General features: G+C 40.9%; 1 protein-coding gene across 5 annotated transcripts in view; it reads left to right on the top strand.

Annotated features, from left to right (window-relative positions):
* The window catches only part of MGAT4A (mannosyl (alpha-1,3-)-glycoprotein beta-1,4-N-acetylglucosaminyltransferase, isozyme A), an 87,196-nt gene extending 66,091 nt beyond the window's left edge, over positions 1–21,105 (top strand). The window contains exons 8-16 of one of the 5 annotated variants that reach the window (XR_002831420.1): positions 2,604–2,718; positions 4,158–4,288; positions 9,348–9,455; positions 9,567–9,760; positions 13,500–13,578; positions 14,262–14,328; positions 16,001–16,374; positions 20,558–20,885; positions 21,013–21,049. Coding sequence is in view for 1 of the 5 variants with exons in the window: in XM_006097729.3 (XP_006097791.1) it covers positions 2,604–2,718; positions 4,158–4,288; positions 9,348–9,455; positions 9,567–9,760; positions 13,500–13,578; positions 14,262–14,328; positions 20,773–20,885; positions 21,013–21,039 (834 nt within the window). In the remaining 4 variants the exon portion in view is untranslated. Of the gene's footprint in view, positions 1–2,603; positions 2,719–4,157; positions 4,289–9,347; positions 9,456–9,566; positions 9,761–13,499; positions 13,579–14,261; positions 14,329–16,000; positions 16,375–20,557; positions 20,886–21,012 lie in introns of those variants that run through there. The other 4 variants (XR_002831419.1, XR_002831421.1, XM_006097729.3 and 1 more) reach the window with 4 other exon arrangements.
* The last annotated feature ends 102 nt before the right edge of the window (positions 21,106–21,207 follow it).

The raw sequence follows: 21,207 nt of genomic DNA, 5'->3' as shown, positions 1-21,207 counted from the left end.
ACTGGGGGTTGGGAGAGATGGGAAGGGGCTTTGGGAGGAGAGGAAAGAAGGAAAAAGCTTGGCATCACATGAGAAGGTGGGCTTAACTAAGGCCAGACTTTGTCTCCCTTGACATTATACCTTGGGCCAGCTGCATTCAAATGGGCATGACCCTGGCTGGCATGGCTTAGTGGTTAGTGTCAGCCTGTGCACTGGAGGGCCTGGGGTTCAACATTCCCAGTCAAGGGCATATACCTGGGTTGCAGGTTCAATTCTCCACCTCCAGTCGTGGGTGTGTGGGAGGCAACCAATCAATGTTTCTCTCTCTTCTCCTTCCTCCTCCCTTCCACTCTCTCTAAAAATCAATGAAAAAAAAATGTCCTCACCCCTCAGGTGAGGATTAAAAAAACACATGACAAATGGGCATGAACTCTTCCTTGGTTCGCAGAAAGGGAGATGTAAATGATGGTAGGGTCAGAACTGAACATCTATATATAGAAAAGCCTAAGTGACTGTTATGACCAGACCGACCAGTCGACCAGTCGCTATGACGTGTATTGACCACCAGGGGCCAGATGCTCAATGCAGTAGCTGCCCCCTGGTGGTCAGTGTGCTTCCATAGCCAACCTCCCACGGCCCGCCAACCAGCCAACCTCCTGCGGTCCCTCCCCCCTGCCAGCCTGCCCCCCCCCCCCCCATAGGCCCCAATCGGAGGGGCCAGCCGGCCAACCTCCTGGGGTCTCTCCCCCTGATAGGCCTCAATCACTGGCCAGGCTGAGGGAGCCCATCTGTGCATGAATTTGTGCCCCGGGCCTCTAGTTGTATATAACAGTATACAGCATCTAAGCATATAAAAGCCAATATCCTAAATTTAAAGAGTACATTTCCTTGAAATACCTTAGAGAAGTCTTACTATAATTTCAAAATGTTTTGTTTTAACATATCCCAAATATTAATGTAGTTGAACCTTGCTGTTTATTCTAGGGCCACTATATAAACACATTATGGTCAAGAACTTTTTAGAGAGAATTTAAAACTATACTGTATTTTTAAAATTTGCTTTCCAAGGAGAGAATTAATGCAACCTTAAAGATTTTTTGTAAAGTATAGGAAAAGTAAATGTTTAGGAAATTAAGGAAAGGTTGGAGTTTAGAAGGAGGATGATAAGGAACACTTCCCCTAAACAGGGTCAGTATGTAACAGCAGAGGTCAGTATTTAGTAACAGCAGCAGCTATGAACTAGCGTCTGTTGCATGCTTACCATATGTCAGGCATTGCTCTTTACAATTTACGCTTTACACATATAAATTCATTTAACAACCCTTTTTGTAAGAGCAGAATCATAGTGTACATATTGTTTTATAGCCTGTTTGGTGTTACTTAATATATCATAGATGCCTTATGCCACTGATTTATTCCCAGGGTTTAGTGCAGGTCTGGGACATAATAAAAGCTCAATAAATATTTGGTGAGTCAATATCATATCTTTCCAAATACTACTGTTACACAGAGAGGAAGAAGTAAGACATGAAAACTTTAAATCCTAAAATAAGTGAAAATTATTTATTTTTAGATAACTAGAAATGATAATGTGAAATTAAGAAAAGGAAAAGTTTTCTTAGGATATTAAAATTACCTTGTGACTTTAAAATGATATGAAAGAAGATTCTGGGGGGAGATCTCTGCATGCATCCATGATCGCTGGTCTCTGTCAACGCCCTATGGAACTGGCAGCAGTTCCGAGCGTAGTTAACACGTGGTGTTGGCAGAGCACATGGGGTTAACTGGCACCTTGGGAGCTGCTACAGCTTCCTAAGGATTTTGAAGATATCTTTCAAAATGTAAAAAAGGAACTTTTAGGAACCTACAGAAATGAAAAGTATGTAAGTAGAAGCATATCAGTACAGCATTGTTGGCACAGACAAAAAATGAGAAGCAAGCTGTATGTCTGCCTGTGAGCTGGGCAAGTTGAATGAACTGTTGTACAACTGTAGCATGGAATATTACACATCTATTAAAAAGGATGATTTAAATATGTATTTATTAACCTGAAAGTTATTCATGGTATATGAAGAGAAAAATGTATGGCCCCCTTTTTAAATAAAATTGTAGAGGTGGGTGGGAACCTGGAGGAAGTGTGTATGGGTCTTTATGTGCTGTATGTCCATATAGAAGGTGTTGAATTGATGCACAACCAACTTTTAACATTGGCCACCCCAGCTAGCAGGGTGGAGGGCAGAGAAGGGAAGCTACTAGATTTTTCTTTGACTCTCTCTTTGACTTGGTATATGTTTTATGTAAAAAGGAAAAATAAATTAAAGGCCTACAAAAAATTATTTTCCTTTGAAAAGAAGAAAGGCAGTGCGAAATCACATTGGGCAGTATAAAACGACCAAAAAGGAGTAATTCATGGAGTGCTGTTGTTATTTCGCAGAGTATGGGAATGGTTTAGTCGACTTGCCTTTTGCATCTTCCCTTTTATTTTCCTCATTTTCTTTTAATAAAATTTAGTTTTGTAATTTCATCATTTTTGACCATTGTTTATTTGATTTTCATGATAAAGTATGCTTGATTATTTTTCATAATAAAAATGGTCTATCTAAATCTTTCCCCTCTTTCTTTAGCTTGAAGATGATATTATTGCCAAACCGAATTACTTTAACACTATCAAAAATTTTGCCCTTCAACTTTCTTCTGAGGAATGGATGATACTAGAGTTCTCCCAGCTGGGCTTCATTGGTAAGAAAAGTGTTGGGTTTATCTACTTTTCAGAAATAATTGTGAGTCTTGGGATATTGGACTCATTCTTTTTTTAATTTTTTTATTTACTTTAAAGTTGTCTTTATTTTTTGGAAATGTATTGCTTTTGAGGGAATTCAGCTTAGAGAAATGATGTAAGGCAACCCAAAATAGTATTTGGAGATTTCTAAGGTTGTAGTATTTACTCTAGAGTTCTACAAGGCAGCCCTCCGTATGTCCACATGCAAAGCCAGCCATGGTCCTGGTGAGCATATCTGAATTCTCTATGACCCTCTTCAATAGCCCACTGCTTTTGCAAGATGGGCTTTTAAAAAATGTCAAGTTAACAGTTTTCTAATATGAATTCCTGGTATTTGGTGTAGTACATGAAGTTCCTGTCCAGTGATTAATTTGTATTCATTTGTTTCTTTTATTGACTAGTCAGGATGCTAATTTAAAAAGTTTCTCACTAACATTCCTAAATTATCCAACTAAAGAGAATATGTTGAAAATCAAAGAATTGAAGGAAATTTACAGGTTTAGAAAAACACCCAGAGGATAACATTTCACTTCCTATAGTACTTTAAAACTTTAAATATTAGAGGCTGGGCCTTTGATCTTGCTGATCACTTATCTCAACCTTAATTTAAGAGTCAAAAAACATCTTTACTTGTGAAGGTTTAAGTGAAGACAGAAGAACTAGGAGTCCTTGTTTTTTGCATTTATTATTTTAAAAATTTGTTTTTATCTAACCCTCTTAAATTCCTTTTTTTTAAAAATGGGAAGAATCTTATTAAGACATAAAGGAAAAAATCTCTGACTTGATTCTTGAATCCTTTGAACCAGTAGTTGTATGATAGATTTGTAATAGAGAAAATCAGGAATTCACTACTTCCATTTATATCCAGAATAGAGGCCCGGTACATGAGATTCGTGCACTCAGGGGGGTCCCTCAGCCTGGCCTGCGCCCTCTTGCAGTCCGGGATCCCTGGGGGGATGTCTGACTGACAGCTTAGGTCCATAGGGCCGCTCCCCGCAGGGAGTGGGCCTAAGCTGTCAGTCAGACATCCTTAGCTCCGCCTCGAGGCGGGAGAGGCTCCCACCACCGCTGCTGTTCTCCCTGTGGGAGCACACTGACCACCAGGGGGCAGCTCCTGCATTGAGCATCTGCCCCCTGGTGGTCAGTGTGCATCATAATGATCAGTCATTCTGCCGTTCAGTTGATTTGCATATTACCCTTTTATTATATAGGATGATAGCTCCATGTTGACCCAAAGCAAGTTTGTTATTGTGATAAGACAAGTGGGGACATTATTCATAATGACTCATAGTTGAAAGAGCACCATGAGTTAGTTTATTTGTTGTGTAGGTTTCCCTGACGTATGCCGTATGCATGCTTGGCTTCTTTATTACCGCCGTTGACTGGAATATCTTTTCAGGTAAAATGTTTCAAGCACCAGACCTCACTCTGATTGTGGAATTCATATTTATGTTCTATAAGGAGAAGCCCATTGATTGGCTCTTGGACCACATTCTTTGGGTGAAAGTCTGCAACCCTGAAAAAGATGCAGTAAGTTAATTTCCCAGGAGGTGGAAGAAGCTTCTTTTCTATATTTCATGAAAGTGACTTTTAGGGAGCTAGATTTTATGAATGAACAGTTAAATAGGTGTTTCCACTTAACATTTTGAGTGCTTGACTTCTTTCTTGAACTGACAAAAGTTTCAGTAATAGAATGACTTTTAAATAGTAGCGGGAAAATCCAATGAATAAGTTAAACCCACCTTTCAGTTCTGATCAGTGTGTCTCGTGTCTTTAGGCTCTGCTGTCTCATTGCTGTTGGCTGCAGGTGTGGATCATATCTGTCCTCTGTGGGCTACTTAAATTTTCTTCAGATTCTCTGTCAGCTTTCTTTTTATAAATACTTTGGGGACAATATCAGACTCCTACACACCTGGAAATAAGGAATAACATAGAAGTGATATTTTACACCAAAATAATGGCAGGTCACAAAAGTACCTTTCAGTTTATTACTTGGAAGAAACCAATGTTCACACTCACATGCTGACCTTTTTGGTGGTGATAAGTGAACGATGACTTTTGCTTTGATTATTCAAACATCAAGTTACTTTCTTAGAAATCTTATTGCAAAAATTAATTTGATGTTTTTCTTGTCCAATTTGAATTGTACCTCTGAAAAAGCAAATTTTTATTTATTTGGTGTAAGCATAAATAAAATATGGGTGTACATTCTTAAAAATGAATAAGTAAATTGTGACATGTAATGACACGAACTATTTATTAAAAGCATATATTGTTATATGGTTGACTTAATATTCATTCTAACAAATAGACATGTAATTTAATTTGATTTTATGACCTTATATTCCCTAGAATAGTTTTATCATGCTACCTTCCAATGCACTTTTAGGACATTATCTTCTGTAGCTATCACTGCCTTCATTCCATGATGTAAGGCCTTCCCTGTGTTTTCTTTGTGAATTACAGGAATTTTTATTATAGGATAAAAAATTTAACGCCATCTTTTCACTCCTAAAATATGCTTGCATTTATTTGGTCCTGTGCAGTTTAATCTAATATATGGCTAGGTTCTAAAGTGAGCCCTTGAGGTTAAAATTCCTGATAGTAAAAATTAAAACAATGAAAACCCTTTAAATCACCGGTGCATTTAAGTCCACAGCCCTTTGGCCAGTTGTATCTATTCTTTCACTCCTTGGCCACATTTCTCTGTGGTCCGTACTTCTTCAGTTGCTTCCACTAGACATCAGAGAAGCTGCCACACATACTTGCTGGTATCTGGAATGGCCTCCTTGGCGTGGTCTGGGAAACCCTTCAACGCAATCTCACATTTTTTCCAAAGGCCGATTGACCGGCTCTGACCTTTCCGGCCCACATGTGTCCATTGCCTGTTGAGTGTCTGGCTCAGCCTCAGGCCCTGTTGGTTCTTCTCCACTCCCTTTGCTCTTTCCCTTCCGTCTCCCTCTCCTTCCACTTGAGTAGTTGAATTTGTGTGAATAAAATATACTCCTTTACTTCTGTTCTAGTGTCAGTAATAATGTTCACCTCTTGTTTAAATTCAATAAGCCAGTCAATGTGGAAAGGTTGGTGAATTTTGAAATATATTTGGTGTTACAATTCACACCTCTTACTCATAATGCAATTTATGATGGAAATTTTTGTGTGTATAACAAATATGAGGAACAGTGGTTCCCCCCAAAATCAGGCCTTTTAATACCCAGTAAATTATTGGAGGTCTTTCAAAGTGGAAATGTTTTATAAATGTCTTTTTTAACATGTTCTTGACCTAAAACTTATAAAAAGTCATTGAAAACGAAGAGTTAATGAAAGCATGACCAGCTGGCTGTGGCTGATTTGAAGCTCCAAACTAACACCCATCAAGAGCCCTGCTGGCATCGAGTGTCTCGCACTCTGATCAGTTTGACGTCAGGTTGATCTGAAGTCTAAGCTCCGAGGCACTTTGAGTTGAAACATAGATGTCCTTAACTGTGCTGAGATAGATGTATCGGTGGCACTTTTCATATCGTTTACTTGCTTATAGTCAAGTTATTGCCTTACATTTTCAAATTGCTTTCATGCAACCAAATGTCCCTTTAATTATTTGCAAATTCTTAATTATATTACCTTCTTGTATATTTTGTCTGTTTGACCCGAACCTTTAGTTTATAGTTTAGTTTATATTTTTGCTTTTTAGAAATTTATTTTATTAATAATCCAGATTTGTCATTTATATGTCTTTTTCGTTTCTTTTTTTTTTAAATCTATTTTGTTGAGATTATTATAGATGCTCTCTCTCTTCTTCTGGAACCCCCATAATTTGGTTCCCACCCCACCCTAGGCCCTTGCCACCCTATTGTCTGTGTCCATAGGTACTGCATACATGCATATAAGATCTTTGTCTAATCTCTTCCTGCACCCCGCAAAGCCCCTTTCCCTCTGAGAATCGTCAGTCTGTTCCATGCCCCTGAGTCTATTCCATTCACCAATTTATTCTGTTCATCAGATTCATTATTCATTTGATTTTTAGATTTACTTGTTGATAGATGTGTATTTGTTGTTCATAGTTTGTATCTTTACCATTTTCTTCTTCTTCCTCTTCTTAAAGGATACCTTTCAGCATTTCATATAATACTGGTTTGGTGGTGATGAACTCCTTTAGCTTTTTCTTATCTGTGAAGCTCTTTATCTGACCTTCACTTCTGAATGATAGCTTTGTTGGATAAAGTAATCTTGGTTGTAGGTTCTTGCTATTCATCACTTTGAATATTTCTTGCCACTCCCTTCTGGCCTGCATAGTTTCTGTTGAGAAATCAGCTGACAGTCGTATGGGTACTCCTTTGTAGGTAACTAACTGTTTTTCTCTTGCTGCTTTTAAGATTCTCTCTTTGTCTTTTGCCCTTGGCATTTTAATTATGATGTGTCTTGGTGTGGTCCTCTTTGGATTCCTTTTGTTTGAGGTTCTCTGCACTTCCTGGACTTGTAAGTCTATTTCTTTCACCAGGTAGGGGAAGTTTTCTGTCATTATTTCTTCAAATAGGTTTTCAATATCTTGCTCTCTCTCTCTTCTTCTGGCGGCCCCATAATTTGGATGTAGATATGCTTGAAGTTGTCCCAGAAGCTCCTTACACTATCTTCATATTTTTGGATTCTTTTTTCTTTTTGCTCTTCTGGTTGGGTGTTTTTTGCTTCCTCGTATTTCAAATTATTGACTTCATTCTTGGGATCCTCTAGTCTACTGTTGAATCTCTGTACATTATTCTTTATTTCAGTTAGTGTATGCTTAATTTCTGACTGGTCCTTTTCCATTTTTTTGGCATTCTCACTAAGATCCTTGAAGGTCTTACTAAGTTCCTTGGAGGTTTCTAGAAAATTCTTGAGTAACCTTATAACTGTGGTTTTGAACTCTATATCCAGTAGTTCGCGTCCTTCCATTTCTTTCATTTGTAACATGTTTCTTTGTCTCTGCATTTTGGCTGCTTCCCTGTGTTTGTTTCTATGTATTGGGTAGAGCTGCTATGTCTCCTTGAGTTGATAGAGTGGCCTTGTGTAGTAGGTGTCCTATAAGGCTCAGCCTCCTCATTCACCTGAGGTAGACACTCTTGGTGCACCCCTTTGTGGGCTGTGTGCACAGTCTTATTGTAGTTGAGCCTTGATTGCTGTTGGTATCACTGGGAGGAACTGACCTCCAGGCCAATTGGCTGTGAGAATCAGCTGTGTCTGCAGTGGGAGAACTTCTGTGCTGGAGACACCCTTATGGAGCAGGACTTGCTTCAGTGGGGCTTGAGTGTGTCACTTATAGATGTGAAGAGTTGTAATCTGGTATGGTCTCACACTGACTACTGGGTTCACTGGCTCTTGAATCTCCAAGGAGGTGCAAAGTCAGCCATTGCGTGGGGCCACCCAGCAGGAGCTACAGAGAGATCTGTAGATTGCTCTTCTTTTTATCAGGTTTGGAAGTGCCCAGACAAGGCCCAGCTGTGAAGCAAGGCAGGCTGGTGTGGGTCTTGGGCCTTTCATTGATAGCTTTGGGGCTCCCTGACCCAGCTGCACCTTGTTTGATAGGTTTTAGGCTGAGAAAGGACAGGCCATTCATATTCAAAAGCTGTTGTGCAAAGCTTGGGTGGGGTTGTGAATTGGGTGGGGCGGGATTTCAGGGAATCTCCAGGGTGGAGCAAACAGAAATGGCTGCCAGTCAGCCCTGCACCGAGGAGGTCCCAGCAGAGGAACAGTGACTGCTGCGAGCACCTCCATCTGGAAAAAAGACGCCCCCGTGTTCCTGCCCCATGCCAGACTGTCCAGTTTCTCCCCGTATGTGTCTGGGTTCCCCAGAGCCTTGCCCAGCACTGGAGCTTAGAGCAAGCGGGAGCTTGTAAATTCAGTTTGCGATGCCGGCCTTTTAAGAGGAGCAGTTGGGTCTCCAGCAGCCTGTGTGTCACTCAGCCCCAATCCGCACTGGTTTTTACAGTCCGTAGGGACTTCTTTCCCCAGCTCTGGGACCCTGGGCTGGGGGTCTGGTGTGGGGCTTTCTCCTCCAGGCAGCCTCCAAAGAGGTGATCTCCCTCCCAGTTAAAACAGCAGCACACCCGGGTGCCGGACCAGCCCGTTCCGAGCCTCCGCACCTCCTACCAGTCTCTATGCGCTTTCTTCTTTACCTCTCTGGTTGTATTTCCACTCGGCCAGCTTTCCTGTGGTTCCGGGTGATAGTTGTTCTGTATTTTAGTTGTAATTTTGATGTGGTTGTGGGAAGCAGCAAGTACAGGCGTTTACCTATGCCGCCATCTTGGTTCCTCTCTGTGAATTTTAATATTAAAAGTCAAGTCTATATTGACATAGTGTGAGAAATGGTTGAAATTAAATCCTTAACTCTTCCCTTAGATGTGCTTATTTTAAATTTTTGCATATTGTCTGTTTATCAAGTAGGCAGTGATTCTATTAATGCCTCAGTGAGCAACCTAAAAAATGTGATTTATAATTATGAGATGGAGTTGGATTTTCTTTTCAATATTTTCCTAAAGCACTCCTCAGTTTTCAGATGAGGACAAGATTTCACTTTATAATGTAACACTAACATGATTTTTTCCCTAATATTTAGAAACATTGTGATAGACAGAAAGCAAATCTACGAATTCGTTTCAGACCTTCCCTCTTTCAGCACGTTGGTCTGCATTCTTCACTAACAGGAAAACTCCAGAAACTTACGGTTGGTGATTTCATTTGATTTTTCTCATGAACGTACGATTTGTTACTCAGTGTTCTTCCCCTTAAGAATAAGCTGTGGGTTGTTTTAATCGCATGTGTGTTCTCCTCCTAGGATAAAGACTACATGAAACCATTACTTCTTAAGATCCATGTAAACCCACCTGCGGAAGTATCTACTTCTCTGAAGGTCTACCAAGGACACACACTGGAGAAGACATACATGGGGGAGGATTTCTTCTGGGCTATCACTCCCACAGCAGGAGACTACATCTTGTTTAAATTTGATAAGCCGGTCAATGTGGAAAGGTTGGTGATGATTGAAACGTGTTTGGTCTTACAGTTCAGACATCTTTTACAATGTGATTTGTGATGGAAGTGTTTTGTGTGTAACAGATGTGAGGAGACAGTGGGTCCCAAGTGTTGGGTTATAAAATGCATTTCCCACAAGTTGGTAATAAAATGGGTTTGTTGTTTTCAGATAAAATAGCAGCATTTAGCATATTTGATAAATTCTCTTGGTATTTCTGAACATGTATTTAGTATAGTTTTTTCATACTTTTAAGTAGCACTGTGCTGCAAAATCTCAAATTTGTTTTCACGTCCTTATCCTGGAATATCTCCTAAGATATGAGTTGGTTACGCAGCAAATTGGTTGAAATGACAAGTCTAACAGACTATGCCTATTTCTAATCAATGGCTTTGCAAATGCTGGATTCCTTTTAGTATATCATGGAGGCATTCACAACCCTTTTATGTGTTCTAACATTATGTCCATTGTACAAAGTTTAGGGCTCTTTCTCCCTGTGTCTTATTTTGCAGTCATGGGTCCTTCAGACTTCGCTCAGTTCTGGTTGTGCTGCCCAGACTGTCTGTAGTATTACTTACATGTGATCCCTAGAAAAGAATATAATTCTCTAGTCTCTGGTTTATTATGTTAGGCGTTTTCATGAGCGGTCCATTTGGTTTTTAGACTATGCCAAAAGTCATTTGGAATAATTCTGTTTTAAGGTGGACAAAAACAATGCATAGCTATAATGTAATGTTTTAAATTTTCTTTTCTTATTCTAAACTGATTCTAAAGAGGAATTTAAGTGTAAAAATGTTTTAAGCAATGGAAATATTACTGGGAAAATATAAAAAATACTTTAAAATTATATTTTGCACTTATATGAGTATGTAATATTTGTTATTTAATGCTCATTTCTACTATATAGTGGTAATCTGCACTTTGAGGTATCCTTTGCCACATTTAAAGAGTCATCACAGAATTAGAAACAATAATTTACTTTCACCTTCTTGATAAACAAGAATAACCTCAAGCTGTGTCTATTGGTTTATTTTTAGCAAATGAAAATAATTCCATTGAAGAGCTGCCTGAAAACTCATATATTAGAGATCAAATTTCTTAACAACAAAAACGTTTACAGTTCACCTCGGCGAAGTAGTATTTACATGCTCCCACTGAGGATGCTTTTCTAGTAGAAACTCATGTATGAATTTTCTGTCTTAGGACAGAAAAAAAAGCAATGACTTTTTCATTTTCACAATAACATATGCTACCAGGGGGAAAAAGTAGAAGTTGTGTTTATCAATGCAGACATGAAGTATTAGGAAAAATGTTTTCTAGCTATATAGCTTGCTATGTGTTCATTATACAGAACTTTAAATGTATGAAGAATAAGGGAAAAATCAAAACCCAAGGACACCATGTGACCATATTGGCACCTTTTTGTTTCTTGATAATTCTGTATACTTTATACTTTGAGACCATGATGTATATGTAATTTTATACCTTATATTTTCAAGTATATTCATACATGATTCATAGACGTTTCAATGGCTGCATAGTACCCCATCGCATGGCTCAATCATCATTTACTCATTCTAATGCTGAACACTTTTTAGGTGGTATTGAGTTTTTCACTATAGGTAATTGCACAGCGAACGCCTCTGAATCAGTCTGCCTAAACTCCAGATTATATCCATGGGCTCTATTTTTTTATTTTTAGATTTTTTAAAATCGGTTTTTAGAGAGAGAGGGAGGGAGGGGGAGAGAGAGAGAAACATTGATGTGAGAGCTGAACATCAATCGGCTGCCTCCTGCAGGCCGGAGCCCACAACCTGGGCATGTGCTCTGACTGGGAATGGAACCAGGGACCCTTCCGTGCATAGGATGTCACCCAACCAACTGAGCCACACCAACTACTGCTGGGCTCTATTTTTTCTCTTTTTTTTGAGTGGCTTCCCACCCATATTTTTGCATCTATAGCTGAGATATTGAATGACCCATCCTATATAATAAAAGGGTAATATGCAAATTGACCCTAATGGCAAAATGACCAGAACGACTGCTGGACCAGACACTATGAGGCGCACTGACCACCTCTTGGTCCCTTCCCCCGGCCGTCAGGCAATGGTGAATGGGTAACCGGGGATGGGTGGTGGCGGGGGGCGGGGCCGGCTGTGGGCAGCTGGGGAAGATGGCCCTGATCACAGGCCAGGCCTAGGGACCGTACCCACGCATGAATTTCGTGCGCTGGGCCTCTGTGGGAAACAATATCCCACAGCAAAGATGTCTTAAAAAGAAGTGTCTCGGCAAAAATGCTGGAAGTGATTTTTGGTGTAGCTTAGAAGGAGCTTCTTATTAGGGTCCCTGACCCGTGTAACATTTGAAAATCAATACCTTATCGTAGGTGATCTCTGCCCACAATATCATACTGTAACTATGTCAGGACCACATTGTAACTATTATTTGCTGAATATTCAATATGTAAAATACTTTTTGTCAGTTCTCGTAAACTTCTTGGTACCGTCACGTGTGGGTGGGAATATCTGCACTGTACGTATAGATAAAACTCAGGCTCGATTCCTGTCAAGAGCACAGACCTCGGTTGCAGGCTCGATCCCCCAGCTCTGGTTGGGGTGCATGCAGGAGGCAACCAGTCGATTTGTCTCTCTCACATCGATGTTTCTCTCTCTGTCTCCCCATTTCCATCCACTCTCTCTAAAAATCAGTGGGGAAAAAATATCCTTGGGTGAGGATTAACAGGAACAAAACCAAACAAACAAAAAAACAACTCAGACGCAGAAAGCTAATGCAACTTGCTAAGGTGAAAATTCTAGTAAATGAGACACCAGGACTTGGATGCAGGTGTTTTGACGATTCAGCTGAAGTTTGTAACCACTTCACTTAAACTTACGCTTTAGGTTTAGATGAGATATGCTTTGTTTGCCCCGTGTGGTTTCCACCTCCTCCACATACCTACCCCCACACACTAGTTTTCAGAGCATCAGACATAAGAACATGACACTCAGACCCAGAGAGTGTTTGACTTACTGTCGTATGTCATGTGATTAGTCATTATTCAAATATTTGTTAACACTGACAAATGGAATTACTCAGTTACTTGGAATTGGCTACCTTATTTTTACTCTACTAATACTGAAATAATTTGTATTGGATAAAACTAGTCTTTGAGTCCCGGCTGGGTAGCTCAGAGGTTAGAGTGTCGTCCCAGTGTGCCAACGTTACAGGTTCCATTCCCGTCAGGGCACACACAGGGATCCACAGTGAATACATAAGTAGGTGGAACAACAAATCAGTGTTCCTCTCTCTCTCCCTTCCTCTCTCTTTCTAAAAAAACCCCCAAGAAACTAGTCTTTGAACTTGGCACAACTTGTGGCTGTCCTAGTGAACATTTTCTGATAAAAGACACAGTATTATAATGTGACTTTGATTATTCTGTCCAGAGGTTTATATATTTAAAGCAGTATAAACAGCTATATAAAACTGTTGTCACTTTTTAATCTGTGAAGTACAGTAAGCAGCAAACATGTGCCTTATGACAGAAGGAATTAACACACCACCTAAGGCTGCACTCCAATTTCTAAGTTCCCTACAACTACTCAGAACATAATGTGTAGTTACCACAAGTTCTGATGTGCCAGCTCGTGCAGAATGCTTCCTCTGAAGGAAGGCTGCCTTCCTGAGTCTCTGTGAAGCCTTGTCTGACTTGCATTTGTACTTTTATTTTTGTATTTCCAGTTATTTGTTCCATAGTGGCAACCAAGAACATCCAGGAGATATTCTGCTAAACACTTCTGTGGAAGTTTTGCCTTTTAAGGTAGGACTATTTTTTCCCCTTAATTTTCCTTAAGAACTAACACCAATAGACTTGGTTTGAGGCTGTTCTTGTTTATGAGATTAAAGTTCTCATTAGTGCAGAACCTCAATGGTGAGTAATACTAATTTTTTAAAAAATATAGAACACCTAGTATCTTGTCCCATTTGCCTTATTTATAGAATGACCCTTTATTTTGTTTCCCATTGGAAAGTACTTGGAAGTCTGTACAGGAAAATAAACAAACCATTCTTTTACTTTAATATTTACCTGCTGTTTGTATCGAGTCCCCAAATACCATGTGGTTTTAATGTTTGTTGATGACTACAGAAAGTTAACGTACTGGTCTCTAAGAAATGCTTCAATTTCTTTCAGGTTAACACACAGTTCTTGTGCATATTTTTAATAGAAAATAGTGTTCTATTAAATTGATTTGAATTTAAAATTATTTGAAATTTAAGTTTCCTAATCACTAGTTTATTATATACAGATTCAGGATGATGGTTAGAAAAAGAACTCTTGTATTCATAAACCTTTTAAGGTTTAAGACTGAAATGACACTTTGTGTTTTTAGAGAAAGCTGTGCCACAAATGCTGCTGTTACATTTGTTAAGATATAGTAATAACTTAGCTTTTTTTTAAATAGAAGAAATTATTCATAAAATAATGTTTTTGTTCTATTTTAGAGTGAAGGTTTGGAAATAAGCAAAGAAACCAAAGACAAACGGTTAGAAGATGGTTATTTCAGAATAGGTAATATCTACTTTAAACTTGTAAAAAATTGTTCTTTATTTTGAACTTACTCCTAAAGTAAATTTTTAAAAATCCTCACCTGAGGATATGTTTATTGATTTTTTTTTAGAGAGAGGAAGGGAGGGAGGGAAACATGGATGTGAGAGAGAAATATTGATCGATTGCCTCCTGTACATGACTTGACAGGGGATTGAACCCACAGCCTAGGTATGTGCCCTGACTGGGAATCAAACCTGCAACCCTTTGATGTACAGATGATGCTCCAACTAACTGAGCCACCCGGCCAGAGCTCCTAAAGTAATTTTAAATGCTTTCAAATGTTCAACAGCTTTAGGATTACAGTTACCAATCCACTCCAAGTTTTATTTGTTCTTGCGTTTTATTATCTTGACCCAACTCGGATTTGAGATCAAAGGTTCCTTTACTGGTCCCTCCGCCTGCTGTTTCATTGTTGGCGTTCTCTGGTGGATACTCGGCCTTGTACAGGCTCGCTGCATGAGCTCGTCTCCTCTCCTGGTCTCGGCAACACCCATGTGCCAAAACCCGTGTCTTTCGCCCGGACCCCATCTTGGGCTTAGATCTGTATCGACACCCACTCACATAGCCACCTACTCTGCGCATCTGTGATGCGGACTTGGTTGGTCACCATGCTTTCTGTTGTCACAATTCCCGCGGTTGCCTGAGCCCAACCTGGGAGACACCCTGAATACCACCGCCCTTTCCTGCCCGTTAGTTAAATGTGTCCCCCTGGGACCTGCTCTGGGTTCTGGGCCTCTGCGGCGGAGCCTGTGTCCTTCTGGCTTTGCACAGAGCCACTGCGGTTACGTTTTTAAATGTCGATACTGTAATATGTTAACCTGGGTAACACGGAATGACTTCCTTCCCATGGGCAGATTCCTTCGTTCCCACCTACCTTCACAGCTTGTTCCTGCCCTTTATTCTTTATGGCTCCAGTCCCAGGACTTACTCCTCTCATGTCCCATGCTCCCCACTTCCCCACCCCCACCGGCCCCCACCCCCACCCGCCTCTGGGCTTCACCACACTGTTGTCTATGTCCGCTGGCTCTGCATAGATGTCCTTTGGCTTAATTTCTGGCCGTATTTCCTCCTGAAATGGTCAGTTGATATTTCTCCTTCTAGTGAATGCTTTCTCATCGTTCATTAGCCAGTTTAGCTGCCCCTCTTCTCACCACGCCGGTCCCGTGCTGTGTCAGCGCCCAGGCGTGTGCTCGCCAGGGGGAGGGAGGGCGCTGTCTCTCACATGGCGCCTGTCACCTGGTAGGTGTCCCCTCAGCGATGGCTGTGTATGTTCTTTTACTTAAATGAATGCTTGTCTTCGTGGTGGGCAAAGGGAGTGCTGGCGACTTGGTGTTGTGGGCACACAGGACGGTAAGGGCGGTGGCCTTCAGGGTGTCTCCCACGGTGAGGCACCGGCACCCAGATGCTTGTGACGACAGGTCTGGTGGCTCCTCTCTCCGGAGCGGTTTTACATTTGGTGAGTTTCACTCAGTTTTTGCTACAAGGCTTGTGCGCTAATTCCGATGAATTTCTGTGCAGTTTGGGTGTACAGGTGAGTTTATTTTCATATGTGGGTTATATCTTAGTGCACCTCTAGAAAAACATGTAAAATTACAGAGTCTACACGACATTTATTAACCCTCTTACCTGCCAGCTGTTTAATCTTGAGAATGTTGTGATCTAGATTATGAAAGTGGCAGAGGAAATAGATGCATCTGTATTAAGTGTCTCTGCCGTCATTTGAAAATAAAAGCATCTCAAACATCAACACATCCGTATGTAGAAGCAGAAGAGAATTTAGGAATCATCAAACCGAGGGTACGTGTCACAAAGCAGCGTCCGAAACACGGAGCCGTGACTGCCTCCAGCTGAGCACGAAGGCTCTGCTCCTTGGGAGTCTGCTGTAGTGGGTGGCGTGTGAAGGCCGTCGCCCCCTTCTCCCTTGTAGAACCACCACAACTGGTGAAAATTACTTTTAAAAAAATACAGCAAACGGAGAAACATTTACTCATGAAAACCTGAATCTCGGTAAGAACATTCGGAGTCCTCACCCCCTCGGTTACCCACACTGCCCCAGTCAGAGAGCGGGCAGCTCTGCTCCCTGCGGTGCAGCCGGGAGCACTGGCCTCCTGACCCCAGCGCGCCCCCCCCCCCCCCCGGGGCGGGCATCTCACAGGAAGGGCAGGCGCCAGCTTCTGTCCGTCACCAGCCCTCACTCGTAGGGCAGAAGCCCGTCCCAGGCACCGCAGGGCGAGATTTGCCCCCACCCCAGCTCACTCGCCCCAGCACCCTGAGAGGGAAGCCAAGAAAATGAAGGGCCCTGCTCCACGCCCTGTGCCCCTCGAAGAGCAGCTGTCCCTCCAGGGCAGGAGGCTGCTGGCCTCCACAGGTTCCTGTGCAGTGGGTCGGGCTTTCTCCGGGGAGGCAGGCCAGGAGAACAGCTCTGCAGCTCTCCCAAGGGCACTGACTGGTGTGAAGCAGAGCTTGGTGAAGCTCCGGGGTGGGCATGGTGGGAGGCGACTGGCATTTGGTGGAAAGCAGTCCAGGGGAGACGGTAGCTACTTTCCGGCTCAACTGTAGCCTGTCCAGAGGTTGACAGAACCAGGGAAAGAGCTGGCTGGTAAGAGCCGTGGGTGGATGAAGCCACAAAGACTGGCCCACAAAGGGGACGCATTTTATTGGATCCGACAGTGCAGCAGTTTATGCCCGAAGGCAAGTCAGAAACAGAGAACTGGTGGTGAAGGTGGCCTGACAGCGAAGGACAGTCGGAAAGAAATGCTGGACTGATCAGTAAGGTGGAGGAGGCAGAGAGCCTTCACAGAGGCAGGGGAGGACTGGACCGTGTCAGGGTGGCAGGAGGTCCCGCAGTGCCAGGATTTTAGGATTCTAGTCGCTCTTCAGTAATTTCCTCTTTCTTTCCAGTCTTTTAACACTTACCTACTGGACCATTGGGTTAAAATAATACATGCACATGGTACAATTACAAATTTAAAGGGGTAAACTTAAGTCTCATTCTCTCTTCCGGCCCCACCTACCCAGTGTTTCCCAGAGGCAATTCCTATAATGATTTGTCCTATTCATAAATTAAAATATGTGAGCATATTCTTTAAAAACAGTCACGCACAAATACTGACATACTGTACAACCTTATGCTGCATCTTGTTTTTTCACTGGACAAAATATATATGCATATGGAAGATGAACATTTTAAGTATTTCAGATGTACAAAAAGATGCAAATATAGTATAATGAATATCTGTGTATCCAGCCTAAGGTTTTTCCAGTTCAGTTGTTCTTCCCCTCTACCCTCGGACAGCTGCTGTACTGAATGCTGTGGCTACCATTTCCATGTGCACTTTATTGCATATGTATAATGTACTTCCAAACAGTGCAGTGCTTTTATTGTTTTTAAATTTGATGGAGGTTGCATCATTCTGTAGTCTATAACTGTTTTCTCTCACCAGGTGAGTTACCCATGTGGATGTGTGCATCTATGGCTCATTCATTTCCACTGCTGTATAGAGTCTCCTGTTTAGCATAAAGTTTGTTTCTATCTTTTTGCCATTATAAACAATGCTGATCTGAGCACTTATGCACATGTATGAGAGTTTCTCTACGATACATACTTAGGGATGGCAGTCAGTCTTCACCTGCTTTATCTTCATTCTTTTAATTGGCTCCCTAGTATTCCTTCATATTAGCATATCATAATTTACTTAGCCAGTCTAGTGCTGCTGGCCTAGATTGTTTGCAGTGTTTGCACATGTGAGAACATACCTGCAGAATAAAATTGCTGGGCGAAAGTGTTTTAATGAGGCCAGTTATATCACTTGGTAATTATTTTCCTACTTAAATGAGCTCATCAGGTGACAGTATCAGATAGCACATTAGTTAAAATGTTTTAAGTTTCACAGTATTTTTCAGCCCTGAATTCTGCCTGACTTACTAGTCAGTAATACTTCCTTGTATGCCCTACCCCAGTCCAGCCCCCAGTATGGACATACTTTTATAAAATAAAGGTATTAATTTTTAATAAAACCATTAATCTGGAAGTATACAAGCTTAATATTTCTCATACAAGTGAATACAAGCCTTGTCTGGTATGATTTTCAGTTTGATCATATCTTGTCTTACTAGGAGCCGATTGTAAGACTCTAAAGCAGATGCAAAATGTAACACCACAGGGTTCAGCTCACCACAGCCCAGGGGTCAGATCAGGCCCTCTGGCCTGTATTTGAATGGACCGCGAGCTAAGAATGTTTTTAAAATTCTTTTTTGTTTATTTTCATTTTTAAATGGTTAAAAAAACAAAAAGAATATCATTTTGTAAAACTTAGAGAAGTTCAAATGCCAGCCCATAAATGAGGTCGTGTTGGAACAGCCGCGCTCATTGTACTTGCTCTTGTGTGGTCTGTGCTGTCAGGCTGAACAGCAGGAGGAGGGAGCAGCTGCGCAGGGCCCAGGCTGCCCTCGTCGTTGCTGCCTGGCGCCCTGCAGTGGCGATGATGGTTTCTAACGTGACAGTGTTGCGAGTGCCACACACACCACTGTGATGTGACCTTAGGAAATAACTCCAGTGCTTACCCACCACGTCAGCACAAAAGACGCTCTGAGTGCTTTTTAGCGCAGTGGGATGTGGGTTATTTCACCAAGTTGGGTGGCCGTGTGGTTATTACGTAGTGACGCAGGAGCTGTGCTGAAGGATACGTCTCCATACCAAGCCCTCACGACAATATCCCCAGCTCACGGGAAAGCAATGGCCAGAAAATTAGAAAGTAAAATGGAATATTTCATCACAGCAGAATTTCTTCCCCAAAATAAAACATTCAAATGAGGCTGTATCCAAAGTGAATTTCCAAGTGGCTCACGTGTTAGGCAAGCAAGTAAAACACATGTACCAACCGTGGGTTATTTAAGTCACACTTAATCACACTTATTCACTCTCAGGGACTTCGCCATCATCAGCTCCATGCATTTTTGTCAGAAACGAACTGAGCATCCCGTGCTCACCACACAGCAGTTCTAGGGGCGTGGCCGGGATTATATCTATAATCGTGAGCTCAGGATCAAGACTTTTCCATGAGAGAACTGCCTCCACCACTATTATCTCTTTGAAAGTTAATTTTTGCTGCAGGTTTGATATTTCTTAATGAATCCAGCCTTAAACTACAAGACAAACCAGTGCTTATATGCAAAACTTATATTGTAGTCAAGTCACTGATGACAACGTTATTTGAAGCACAGGTAATAGCAAGCTACTTGAGGAGCTTCCATACGTCACTTTCATTGAAAGTAATGATACAAGGCAAATATAAAAGAAGAATGTAGTAGAATTTCATACATCCTTTCCAAGTGGTATGTGCTCCATTAAAATCATGTGCTTGTGGATTAATGTCAGTATTTGGCTGTTGTGAAAGGAAATATTCAGGATGAAGTATATAAAATTTTACTGATCCATATTAACATATGACCCCTTGCAATTGATTTTTAATGATAAGGATTACTGACTTTGAATTCTAGTTAATTGAAATGTTATCACCCAAAGACGAATTATATTCTCCTTGGTACACCTGTATTAGAAAAGAAAATTGCACTCCGTTGTTGTTACATCTTGAATTTCATCAATAAACATTTTGTGGATATTTGTTTTCTTTCTATATATGTACCTACATGGTATCCTGTTTCCCTCTTGGCCAAAATATTGACTGCCCGCCTTTATAGAAAAAGTTTGCCAATCCCTGGCTTAGAGAAATGTGGCTCAGAACAAACCATTTCCTGCCACTTTTCAATAGCATTTTTTGGCTTTGTTTTAAAAAGAATATTATTCCTCACGGCAAGAAAAATGGAGTACAAATAACTTTTCATAGAATTTCTTGGTCCTTATCCTTGTGGGAGAGCTTTTCCAGCTTATCATCTATAATCGTTTCATATTGTAATTTCTGGAGAAGGTATCACTTCTTAATTCCTTTTAGAGGTGACCTTGGGAAGAATACACATAGATTGAGCCCCTGCTCAAGGCCAGCCATTGTACGTATGTCCATTTGAAGCATTGAAATTGGTTGTTACTGCCTTAACTCTCAAAGTGGTTGGACCGAGGGATGGTAGTCTGTTTTGGTGAGGTTTGAGTAAGTCACATTTTGCTAAAAACCTGTGTGTTAAAACACTGCTGATGCCAAAATATATTTTTGTTTTGTTTTTAATTTACAATAAGAAAACATATAGCTCTGCCTCTTCAGATGGATTGCTTCTACGTCATGAAAAATTTTTAAGTTGAATAAAAATAGGAAGAAGGAAAAAATGCACCCGTGCCCTGTGTGAAGACTTCCACTAGAAATCTTGTGGTGTTTTCTTTCCTGCTTCACATCAGTGAAATTTGACGAGTGCCTGTTCCAGCCTACCCAACAAGTGTTGATTTTTATTTTGAAGGGAAATTTGAGAACGGTGTTGCAGAAGGAATGGTGGATCCCAGCCTAAACCCCATTGCAGCCTTTCGACTTTCAGTTATTCAGAATTCTGCTGTTTGGGCCATTCTCAATGAGGTAAGACAGTACATCAGTGAAATAGCTTAGCCTACATTTTTTTTTAACATTTTGATTTCATATTTAAGACCTTTTTGGAAATGAAAATTAATTGCCTCATTGTACTCTTCACAATTTTGTATTTCAGATTCATATTAAAAAAGTCACCAACTGATCATCTCCTAAGAGACCAATACATTTTTTTCTGTACGTTTGTTGATTAAAGATAGTGAACCATGTACTTTTTTTTTTTTACTTGAACACTACCTCTTGTGAATCTACTGTAGATGGTTGTCATTTCCACTCGGCAAGTGACTCTCCCACCGATAATATATTCATTCAA

Source organism: Myotis lucifugus, unplaced genomic scaffold (genome assembly GCF_000147115.1).
Source record: "Myotis lucifugus unplaced genomic scaffold, Myoluc2.0 scaffold_210, whole genome shotgun sequence".
Taxonomy (NCBI): Eukaryota; Metazoa; Chordata; class Mammalia; order Chiroptera; family Vespertilionidae; genus Myotis; species Myotis lucifugus.
Note: the sequence above shows the minus strand (reverse complement) of the source record. Positions and strands in the feature narration are given on the sequence as shown.